This window comes from Xenopus laevis, chromosome 1L, assembly GCF_017654675.1.
Source record: "Xenopus laevis strain J_2021 chromosome 1L, Xenopus_laevis_v10.1, whole genome shotgun sequence".
Lineage (NCBI taxonomy): Eukaryota > Metazoa > Chordata > Amphibia > Anura > Pipidae > Xenopus > Xenopus laevis.
Window position 1 is genome coordinate 229,100,497 of NC_054371.1, and position 12,264 is coordinate 229,112,760.

The 12,264-nt window shown below is 43.6% G+C and overlaps 1 protein-coding gene across 1 annotated transcript in view; it reads left to right on the plus strand.

Annotated features, from left to right (window-relative positions):
- Nucleotides 1–12,264, plus strand: part of phf24.L (PHD finger protein 24 L homeolog) — a 77,865-nt gene that overhangs the window by 35,696 nt on the left and 29,905 nt on the right. Inside the window, exon 2 of the mRNA XM_018267287.2 lies at nucleotides 11,721–12,124. Coding sequence (XP_018122776.1) covers nucleotides 11,729–12,124 — 396 coding nt within the window. The 5' untranslated portion in view covers nucleotides 11,721–11,728. The remainder of the gene's footprint in view (nucleotides 1–11,720; nucleotides 12,125–12,264) is intronic.

Consider the following 12,264-nt stretch of genomic DNA (forward strand, 5'->3'; position numbering starts at 1 on the left):
TACTTTATTCAATATATATATATATATATATATATATATATATATATATATATATATATATATATATATATATATATATATATATATATATACACACCTTAAAGGGATACTGTCATGGGGAAAAAAAAAATTCCAAAATGAATAAGTTAATAGTGCTGCTCCAGCAGAATTCTGCACTGAAATCCATTTCTCAAAAGAGCAAACAGATTTTTTATATTCAATTTTAAAATCTGACATGGGGCTAGACATTTTGTCAATTTCCCAGCTGCCCCTGGTCATGTGACTTGTGCCTGCACTTTAGGAGAGAAATGCTTTCTGGCAGGCTGCTGTTTTTCCTTCTCAATGTAACTGAATGTGTCTCAGTGGGACATGGATTTTACTATTGAGTGTTGTTCTTAGATCTACCAGGCAGCTGTTATCTTGTGTTAGGGAGCTGTTATCTGGTTACCTTCCCATTGTTCTGTTGTTAGGCTGCTGGGGGGGGGGAAAGGGAGGGGGGTGATATCACTCTAACTTGCAGCACAGCAGTAAAGAGTGATTGAAGTTTATCAGAGCACAAGTCACATGACCAGGGGCAGCTGGGAAATTGACAATATGTCTAGCCCAATGTCAGATTTCAAAATTGAATATAAAAAAATCTGTTTGCTCTTTTGAGAAATGGATTTCAGTGCAGAATTCTGCTGGAGCAGCACTATTAACTCATTCATTTTGAAAAAAATTTTTTTTCCCATGACAGTATCCCTTTAAGTCTACTAAAAAATTCTGTAAACATTAAATAAACCCAAGGCTGGTTTTGCCTCCAATAAGGATTAATTACATATTATTATTACAAGCGACTGTTTTATTATTACACTGAAAAAATAAATCATTTAAAGGGCACCTGTTGGGTAAAAATGTTATCCCCAACCAAAGGTGTGGGCTAATAGATTTGGATAAGATGATTTGGATAAAATGGAGTCTATGGGAGATGGCCATTCGGTAATTTGAAGCTTAACCGGTTTCCAGATAATGGATCCCATACCTATATATTTATATATTTCTGGTTAGCACCCGGTTATTGGTACTAAAGAGTGAGTGCCGGTTACTAGCACTGTTTATATATATATATCCTTGAAAAAGGTCCCCAGGTGGGACCGAAACGTCAGATTAAGATGTAAAATCACTTGAATAAAAACTATTTTCTTTATCTACAACATTGTGAGTGCTGATCCTCTCTATACTATCAATGTAAATTTGATCGTGCACCACCTGCAAAATAATATATATGTATATATATATAGAGATGTCGCGAACTGTTCGCCGGCGAACTTGTTCGCGCGAACATCGGGTGTTCGCGCTCGCCGGAAGTTCGCGAACGTCGCGCGACGTTCGCCATTTTGGGTTCGCCATTGTTGGCGCTTTTTTTTGCCCTCTCACCCCAGACCAGCAGGTACATGGCAGCCAATCAGGAAGCTCTCCCCTGGACCACTCCCCTTCCCTATAAAAACCGAAGCCCTGCAGCGTTTTTTCACTCTGCCTGTGTGTGCTGAAGAGATAGTGAAGAGAGAGAGCTGCTGCCTGTTAGTGATTTCAGGGACAGTTGAAAGTTTGCTGGCTAGTAATCGTTTTGATACTGCTCTGTTATTGGAGGGACAGAAGTCTGCAGGGGTTTGAGGGACATTTAAGCTTAGGTAGCTTTGCTGGCTAGTAATCTACCTTCTACTGCAGTGCTCTGTATGTAGCTGCAGTGGGCAGCTGTCCTGCTTCTGATCTCATCTGCTGACTGCTGCAATAACAGTAGTCCTTGTAAGGACTGCTTTTATTTATTTTTTTGTTGTTTTACTACTACTACTACTACTACTATAAGAGCCCAGTGCTATTAGTCTAGCAGTGTTGGGGAGTGGGACTGGTGTGCTAATCTGCTGCTCCTAGTAGTTCAGCAGCACCAACTTTAATTTTTTTTCTTTAATATTCATTTTTTTTTATTTTACTTTTTTTTATTTTACTACCGCTGTAGTAGTGTATAAGTTGACCTTTTAGGCATTATTTGCCCTGTAGGCTTTATTTGCACACTGTTTTCTTCAACCCGCCATCTAGCTGTGTGACCTTGTTCACATTCTGTCTAAATATCCATAATATTACCGTCTCCAGAAAAAACACCGGAGTGACTTTTTTCAAGCAGCCATAATATATTTTACGTAATCCGTATCCACCGCTGTAGTAGTGTATACGTTGACCTTGTAGGCATTATTTGCACAGTGTTTTCTTCAACCCGCCATCTAGCTGTGTGAGCTTGTTCACATTTTGTCTAAATATTGATAATATTATCGTCTCTAGAAAAACCACTTGAGTTACTTTTTTTCAAGCAGCATTCATATATTTTACGTAATCCGTATCCACCGCTGTAGTAGTGTATACGTTGACCTTGTAGGCATTATTTGCACACTGTTTTCTTCAACCCGCCATCTAGCTGTGTGACCTTGTTCACATTCTGTCTAAATATCCATAATATTACCGTCTCCAGAAAAAACACCGGAGTGACTTTTTTCAAGCAGCCATAATATATTTACGTAATCCGTATCCACCGCTGTAGTAGTGTATACGTTGACCTTGTAGGCATTATTTGCACACTGTTTTCTTCAACCCGCCATCTAGCTGTGTGACCTTGTTCACATTCTGTCTAAATATCCATAATATTACCGTCTCCAGAAAAAACACCGGAGTGACTTTTTTCAAGCAGCCATAATATATTTTACGTAATCCGTATCCACCGCTGTAGTAGTGTATACGTTGACCTTGTAGGCATTATTTGCACACTGTTTTCTTCAACCCGCCATCTAGCTGTGTGACCTTGTTCACATTCTGTCTAAATATCCATAATATTACCGTCTCCAGAAAAAACACCGGAGTGACTTTTTTCAAGCAGCCATAATATATTTTACGTAATCCGTATCCACCGATGTAGTAGTGTATACGTTGACCTTGTAGGCATTATTTGCACACTGTTTTCTTCAACCCGCCATCTAGCTGTGTGACCTTGTTCACATTCTGTCTAAATATCCATAATATTACCGTCTCCAGAAAAAACACCGGAGTGACTTTTTTCAAGCAGCCATAATATATTTTACGTAATCCGTATCCACCGCTGTAGTAGTGTATACGTTGACCTTGTAGGCATTATTTGCACACTGTTTTCTTCAACCCGCCATCTAGCTGTGTGACCTTGTTCACATTCTGTCTAAATATCCATAATATTACCGTCTCCAGAAAAAACACCGGAGTGACTTTTTTCAAGCAGCCATAATATATTTTACGTAATCCGTATCCACCGCTGTAGTAGTGTATACGTTGACCTTGTAGGCATTATTTGCACACTGTTTTCTTCAACCCGCCATCTAGCTGTGTGACCTTGTTCACATTCTGTCTAAATATCCATAATATTACCGTCTCCAGAAAAAACACCGGAGTGACTTTTTTCAAGCAGCCATAATATATTTTACGTAATCCGTATCCACCGCTGTAGTAGTGTATACGTTGACCTTGTAGGCATTATTTGCACACTGTTTTCTTCAACCCGCCATCTAGCTGTGTGAGCTTGTTCACATTTTGTCTAAATATCCATAATATTACCGTCTCCAGAAAAAACACCGGAGTGACTTTTTTCAAGCAGCCATAATATATTTTACGTAATCCGTATCCACCGCTGTAGTAGTGTATACGTTGACCTTGTAGGCATTATTTGCACACTGTTTTCTTCAACCCGCCATCTAGCTGTGTGAGCTTGTTCACATTTTGTCTAAATATTGATAATATTATCGTCTCTAGAAAAACCACTTGAGTTACTTTTTTCAAGCAGCATTCATATATTTTACGTAATCCGTATCCACCGCTGTAGTAGTGTATACGTTGACTTGTAGGCATTATTTGCACACTGTTTTCTTCAACCCGCCATCTAGCTGTGTGTATTATCGTTTCCAGAAAAAAACTGAGTTTTTTGTTGTTGTTGTTGTTTTTTTAAAAATAATGCCAGGCAAAGGCAGGCCGCCACGCAGAGGCCGTGCTAGGGGCCGTGCTGCTATGCAATCCTGTGGCCTAGCAAATTGCCCAGTTTTAAAAAGCCAATGACCCTGAACTCCCAAAATGCTGAAGAGGTAGTTGACTGGCTTACACAGCACACCCATCCTCTACCGTTCTAACTTTACCACAACATCCTCCTCATTCCTCCACTGCTATGGCCACCCACGTAACACTTCCTCCACCACCGGTGCCCCTTCTTCACTGGGGTCAGAGGAGTTATTTTCCCATTGAGTTTCTTGAACTGAGTAATGCGCAACCATTATTGCCAGAAGAAGATGAAGGAGATGAGGACCTTACACCAGATTTAATTCTGGCAGAGAACACGATAGAGATGGACATAATGAGTGATGAGGAGGAGGTCCCGCTGCTGCTTCCCTTCTGTGATGTGTCAGAAGAAATTTGATGCATCTGAGGAGAATGATGATGAGGAGATTGATGTTTTTGTGGGTGCCTAGTAGAAGAGAGCAAGAGGAGGGTAGTTCAGATGGAGAGACGGAGAGTCAGAGAGGCAGTAGGAGAATAAGACTTAGAAGAAGCAGGGAGGACAGCCCGCAGGGATCAGTAGGGCAACAACATGTATCGGCACCTGTGTTCAGCCGGCCAACGCACCCGCCATTGCCGCCAATACCGCCAACTCCGCCAACTTCTACTGTTACCGCCAGATCGCACACTTCCAAAAAGTCAGCAGTGTGGGATTTTTTTAATGTGTGTGCCTCTGACAAAAGCATTGTAATTTGCAATGAGTGCAGTCAGAAACTGAGCCTTGGTAAGCCCAACAGCCACATAGGTACAACTTTCTATGCGAAGGCACATGAGCGGCAAGCACAAAGCACTTTGGGAGCAACACCTCAAAGGCAACAGGCAAACTAAAAGCCACACTCTTCTGGTCCAGCATCTTACTGCTCTACCTCTGCTCTCCTTGACCCGTCTGAACCACCCTCCACTCCGCCTTCCACCTTGACCAACTGTTCCCATTCCCAGTCATCTGCCACCAGCCAAGTTTCTGTGAAGGCCATGTTTGAGCGTAAGAAGCCAATGTCTGACTGTCACCCCTTGCCGGCGTCTGACAGCTGGCTTGTCTGCACTCTTAGCCGCCAGCTTTTACCATACCAGCTGGTGGACTCTGAGGCCTTCCGCAAATTTGTAGCAATTGGGACACCGCAGTGGAAGGTACCCAGCCGCAATTTTTTTTCTAAAAAGGGAATACCACACCTGTACCAACATGTGCAGAGCCAAGTTACCGCATCTCTGTCACTTAGTGTTGGGCCAAAGGTCCATATGACTACTGACGCATGGTCCTCCAAGCATGGTCAGGGCAGGTATGTCACCTACACTGCCCACTGGGTGAACTTGGTAATGGCTGGGAAGCAGGGAATGGGTAGCTCAACAACAACAGTGGAGTTGGTGTCACCGCCACGGATTGCACGCGGTTCTGCACCACCTCTACTCCTCCATCGCTCTCTACCTCGTCTTCTTCTTCTTCTTACTCTGCTGCTGGGTCCTCCTTCTCCTCCTCCACACCTGTGCACCCCCAGCTCCCCCTAGGCTATTCGACGTGCCAGGTACGCCGTTGTCACGCTGTCTTGGGGATGACGTGCCTGGAAAGCAAAAACCATACCGGATCTGTACTCCTGTCATCTCTGCAGTCACAGGCCGATCGGTGGCTGACCCCACACCAACTGCAGATCGGAAAAGTGGTGTGTGTGACAATGGAAGCAATCTGTTGGCAGCGTTGAGACTAGGCAATTTAACACATGTGCCCTGCATGGCACATGTGTTAAATTTAATAGTCCAACGTTTTGTCTCCAAGTACCCAGGATTCCAGGACGTTCTCACCCAGTCCAGAAAGGTGTCGGCCCATTTCAGACGTTCCTACACAGCCATGGCACGCCTTGCTGACATTCAGCAGCGCTACAACATGCCAGTCAGGCGTTTGATTTCTGACAGCCAGACTCGCTGGAATTCAACGCTCCTTATGTTGGAACGTCTGCTGCAACAACAAAGGGCCGTCAACGAGTACCTTTTTGAACTGGGTGGTAGGACTGGATCTGCACAGCTGGGGATTTTTTTCCCCCGTTACTGGGTGCTTATGCGCGATGCCTGCAGGCTCATGCGACCTTTTGAAGAGGTGACAAATATGGTCAGTCGCACCGAAGGCACCATCAGCGACCTAATACCCTTCGCTTTCTTCCTGGAGCGTGCCGTGCGACGAGTGACAGATGAGGCTGTAGACCAGCGTGACGAGGAGCTGGAAGCGCACGATTTCTGGTCGGAATCACCAGAACGAACCCAGGCACCTGCTGCAACGCAGGGAGAGGTGCCAGAAGTGGAGTCAGAGGAGGAAGGTGGCTTTGTGGAGGAGGAGGAGGAGGACCAACAGGAGCAGGCTTCCCAGGGGGCTAGTGGTGACCTTTTGGGGACCCCTGGTCTTGTACGTGGCTGGGGGGAGGAGACCGTGGATGATGCAGTCCTTGATAATGAGGAAGCGGAGATGGATAGCTCTGCATCCAACCTTGTGAGAATGGGGTCTTTCATGCTGTCATGCCTGTTGAAGGACCCCCGTATCAAGAGGCTTAAGGAGAAGGACCTGTACTGGGTCGCAACGCTACTAGACCCTCGGTACAAGCATAAAGTGTCAGAAATGTTACCAACATACCACAAGTCCGAAAAGATGCGGCATTTACAAACCAGCCTGCAAAACATGTTGTACAATGCTTTTAAGGGTGATGTCACTTCAGGAACTCATCAACATTCCAGGGGCAGAGGTGCCAGTAATCCTGCCACGAGCACACCTGCAAGGACAAAGCCCTTTGGCCAGTCTGTAACGTCAGACATGCAAATGTTTTTCTGTCCAAGGCAGCGCCACAACCCTTCTGGATCCACCCTCAAAGAACGCCTCGACCGGCAGGTAGCGGACTACCTGGCATTAACTGCAGATATCGACACTCTGAGGAGCGATGAACCCCTGGACTACTGGGTGCGCAGGCTTGATCTGTGGCCAGAGCTGTCACAATTTGCCATGAACCTCTTGTCTTGCCCAGCCTCAAGTGTGCTCTCAGAAAGGACCTTCAGTGCAGCAGGAGGGATTGTAACTGAGAAGAGAACTCGCCTAGGTCACAAAAGTGTCGATTACCTGACCTTTATTAAAATGAATGAGGGGTGGATCTCGGAGGGTTACTGCACGCCGGAAGACTTGTTCTGACTTCTATGCAGCTGTCCTTCTCTTCAAGCCTCATGACTCCACACACAGCTGTCCTTTAGCGTCCTCCTCCTCCCTCCGCCACCGTTACAAACTAGGGTGCAAACCCTACTGGTTTAATTTTTTCTGGCCTCTGTGCTTCAGTGGCTGCAACCAAAAAAACTGGGCAAACAATGTCTACAAGGTCAACGTATGGCAAAAAATGACTATTTTCAGCATTTATATGGCATATTTTTTCTGGCAACTGTGCTTCAGTGGCTGCGTCCAAAAAAATGCATATTTTCTGCATTTATATGGCATAATTTTTCTGGCCTCTGTGCTTCAGTGGCTGCAACCAAAAAAATGCATATTTTCAGCATTTATATGGCATAATTTTTCTGGCCTCTGTGCTTCAGTGGCTGCAACCAAAAAAATTTATATTTTCAGCATTTATATGGCATAATTTTTCTGGCAACTGTGCTTCAGTGGCTGCGACCAAAAAAATGCATATTTTCAGCATTTATATGGCATAATTTTTCTGGCCTCTGTGCTTCAGTGGCTGCAACCAAAAAAATTTATATTTTCAGCATTTATATGGCATAATTTTTCTGGCAACTGTGCTTCAGTGGCTGCGACCAAAAAAATGCATATTTTCTGCATTTATATGGCATAATTTTTCTGGCCTCTGTGCTTCAGTGGCTGCAACCAAAAAAATTTATATTTTCAGCATTTATATGGCATAATTTTTCTGGCCTCTGTGCTTCAGTGGCTGCAACCAAAAAAATGCATATTTTCAGCATTTATATGGCATAATTTTTCTGGCAACTGTGCTTCAGTGGCTGCGACCAAAAAAATGACTATTTTCAGCATTTATATGGCATATTTTTTCTGGCCTCTGTGCTTCAGTGGCTGCGGCCAAAAAAACTGGGCAAACAATGCCTACAAGGTCAACGACGTTGACCTTGTAGGCATTGTTTGCCCAGTTTTTTTGGCCGCAGCCACTGAAGCACAGAGGCCAGAAAAAATATGCCATATAAATGCTGAAAATAGTCATTTTTTGCCATACGTTGACTCAACGTATATGGCAAAAAATTACTATTTTCAGCATTTATATGGCATATTTTTTCTGGCAACTGTGCTTCAGTGGCTGCGACCAAAAAAACTGGGCAAACAATGCCTACAAGGTCAACGTATGGCAAAAAATGACTATTTTCAGCATTTATATGGCATATTTTTTCTGGCAACTGTGCTTCAGTGGCTGCAACCAAAAAAACTGGGCAAACAATGTCTACAAGGTCAACGTATGGCGAAAAATTACTATTTTCAGCATTTATATGGCATATTTTTTCTGGCAACTGTGCTTCAGTGGCTGCGTCCAAAAAAACTGGGCAAACAATGCCTACAAGGTCAACGTATGGCAGTTGTTTAAAGAGAACAGTAGATTACTAGCCAGCAAAGCTACCTAAGCTAAAATGTCCCTCAAATCCCTGCAGACTTCTGTCCCTCCAATACAGAGCAGTATCAAGTAGATTACTAGCCAGCAAACTTACTATCATCTGTCCCTGAAATCACTAACAGCTCTCCCCCTACACTATCTCTTCCAAGCACACACAGGCAGATTTTTCAGATACATTTTTGCCCTTGATCCCCCTCTGGCATGCCACTGTCCAGGTCGTTGCACCCTTTAAACAACTTTAAAATCATTTTTCTGGCCAGAAATGTCTTTTCTAGATGTTAAAGTTCGCCTTCCCATTGAAGTCTATGGGGTTCGCGAACCGTTCGCGAACCGCTCGCATTTTTGCGCAAGTTCGCGAATATGTTCGCGAACTTTTTTTCCGACGTTCGCTACATCCCTATATATATATATATATATATATATATATATATATATATATATATATATATATATATATATATATATATATATATATATATATAAATATAATACACAAAAGCCATGAATATCCTGTGAATTATATCATATATAAACGGTGACTAGTGATGTCATCAGTTATAAACGGTGAGTAGTGATGTACTTTTTGTTACATGACCCACTAAAACGTGTGTTTTATAATAAATAAAGGACCCCTTTTTGGAAAGTCTGAGGATATTAGAAGTAACCTCGGAGTTCCATGGCCTGTATAAAAGCATATAGGGTCATGGAACTCCTCGGTGACTTATAATATCCTTATATTTTACATTAGGGGCTACTTTATTCACTATAGGTAGAAGATCACAACAAAAAGGCAGTACTGCAGCTTAACTGCTCAAACAATCACCAACACTACGGGGCCGATTCACTAAGGGTCGAATATCGAGGGTTAATTAACCCTCGATATTCGACTAGGAACTAAAAGTCGAAGGATTTAGCGCAGATAGTTCGATCGAACGATTATTCCTTCGATCGAACGATTAAATCCTTTGAATCGAACGATTCGAAGGATTTAAATCCAACGATTGAAGGAATATCCTTCGATCAAAAAAAGTTAGCCAAGCCTATGGGGACCTTCCCCATAGGCTAACATTGACTTCTGTAGCTTTTAGATGGCGAACTAGGGGGTCGAAGTTTTTTTTAAAGAGACAGTACTCCGACTATCGAATGGTCGAATAGTCGACCGATTTTTACTTCGAATCCTTCGATAGTCGTAGTCGAAGGTCGAAGTAGCCCATTCGATGGTCGAAGTAGCCCAAAAAAATCTTCGAATTTCGAAGTTTTTTAACTTCGAATCCTTCACTCGAAGTTAGTGAATCGCCCCCTACATGTTTCGAGCCCTATGAGGCTCTTTGTCACTTGCCAAACCATATAATGACACTAACACTGTGCAATTTAACAGACTTCTGCTTCCGGGAATAGATTTCTCTATCTAAGGGCCCTTACACACGGGCAGTTTTTCCATGCGTCTGGGTGAGTACAGCCCCCTTCAAAATAACTGAGTGCGTCTATTGCTGCGCTCCCGTGCGGCTGAACGGATAAAAGCGCAACGCAGGGGAGCGCAGACAAAAACAGCCGTGTATAAGAGGCCTAAGGGTCGAATGAAATGGAAAGTCAGGTTCAAAGAACAAGAGGTTTCAATGGCAGCCAGAAGCCCCCCCGTCCTGTAAGTAGTGGGATAAAGAGAGGGGGATAGTGACGTCCATGTTGACCCAAAACCCACAGGATCCACAAGATCCCCAAGACCAGAATCGGTTACACTGCAAAGCACTGTGGGTAAAACAAGTTGTGCCATTGTTAGTAAATGAGACCCAGTTCTAATGGCAGGAGGCCCCCAGGCTGATTGTCTCCTTATTACAACACATAGAAATCCAGTGCAGGTCAGTGGGGATCCCACATCCAGGAGTAATAACATTGGCGCATGCTGGGAGAACTCATGCAAGTCAATGCAAAGGTTCCAATCACACTGGGATAATGACTTTCAACTTTAGCTCAATCAATAGCAGCCCCGGCCCATTACCTCTCTGGGGCCAGAATACATACATATATATATATACACAGAGATATTCTGCTCGGCTTGTGTGGCTAATGACTTACTGTTTGCGCTGCAGGTAGCCAATCTTACTCAGAATAATTCTGATATATATCTAATCGCTGCATCTGCCGCTCCTGCACCATGAGACTGGGTTTAAAGGCCAATTTACCTTCAATTTTTTATTTTCCCTTTTTGAACAGAAACCTCAATGCTGCTATAACATAAGCTTTCTGTTTCAGCCCAGCATTTCAATGAATCCCAAAATACCCAAAGCTCAAGGGAGTAAGTATAATGGCTGAATACACCATGCGTAAACTTAAAGGGCTGTTCCTGCAAAGCTTTATGGGATCTCTCTGTACAGACTATGAGCAAACTTAGGGGACTGTTCCTGCTGAATTGTGCTTAGTACAGGGGAATACCTATGCTGCCATAGTTTTATGGGATCTCTCTGTACAGACTATGAGCAAACTTAGGGACTGTTCCTGCTGAATTGTGCTTAGTACAGAGGAATACCTATGCTGCCATAGTTTTATGGGATCTCTCTGTACAGACTATGAGCAAACTTAGGGGACTGTTCCTGCTGAATTGTGCTTAGTACAGGGGAATACCTATGCTGCCATAGTTTTATGGGATCTCTCTGTACAGACTATGAGCAAACTTAGGGGACTGTTCCTGCTGAATTGTGCTTAGTACAGGGAATACCTATACTGCCATAGTTTTATGGGATCTCTCTGTACAGACTATGAGCAAACTTAGGGGACTGTTCCTGCTGAATTGTGCCTAGTACAGGGAATACCTATGCTGCCATAGTATTATGGGATCTCTCTGTACAGACTATGAGCAAACTTAGGGGCTGTTCCTGCTGAATAGCATTTGATTTCAAAATGTAAGGTTAAACTGAAGGATGGCATAGGTCTTTCTGCAAAAGAGCAACCAGAGAGGTTGTTCCTGCAGAATTGTGTTCTACCTTACTATCTATATTTTTTCTTGCCCTAATACTTGTCTGCCCTCTTTTCCAGACAGCAGGATGGGTGTCCTAATGTCCAAGAGGCAGACGGTGGAGCAGGTGCAGAAAGTCAGCATCGCTGTGTCCGCATTTAAGGACGGATTGAAGGAACGGCCTCCCAGCAAGAGAAAGTCTGAAGGCTGCATCAGAAAAGGCAGCAAAGCTGATGTGTTGGACCAGGTGCTGGAGGAGGAAAAGGAGGAGAGTGGATCCAAACCCGACTCCCCGTGCCAGTCTCAGCCTCATCAGGAAAACCCTATAAACCGGGCAGCTTGGGAGAGACTTCGAGACGGGCGAGGGGTGGAGCCGGAGGAGTTTAATAAAAACAGTTGCTTCACTCCACCTGCCTTCATTAGGCCTAAACGAGCTCTGAACGATGATGAACCTCTTGAGATCAGCTTGGAGCAGCGGGAAGAGGTGAGGATCATAGGGAAGATAAAAGGGAAATGGATTATTTTTTTATGAAAAGTTTTAATTTCAATTAAGTTCAGCAAATTGAATGGGTCTCAATCCACTTACATGGAAACTGCCATATGTCTTCCTCTGTTTCATATATA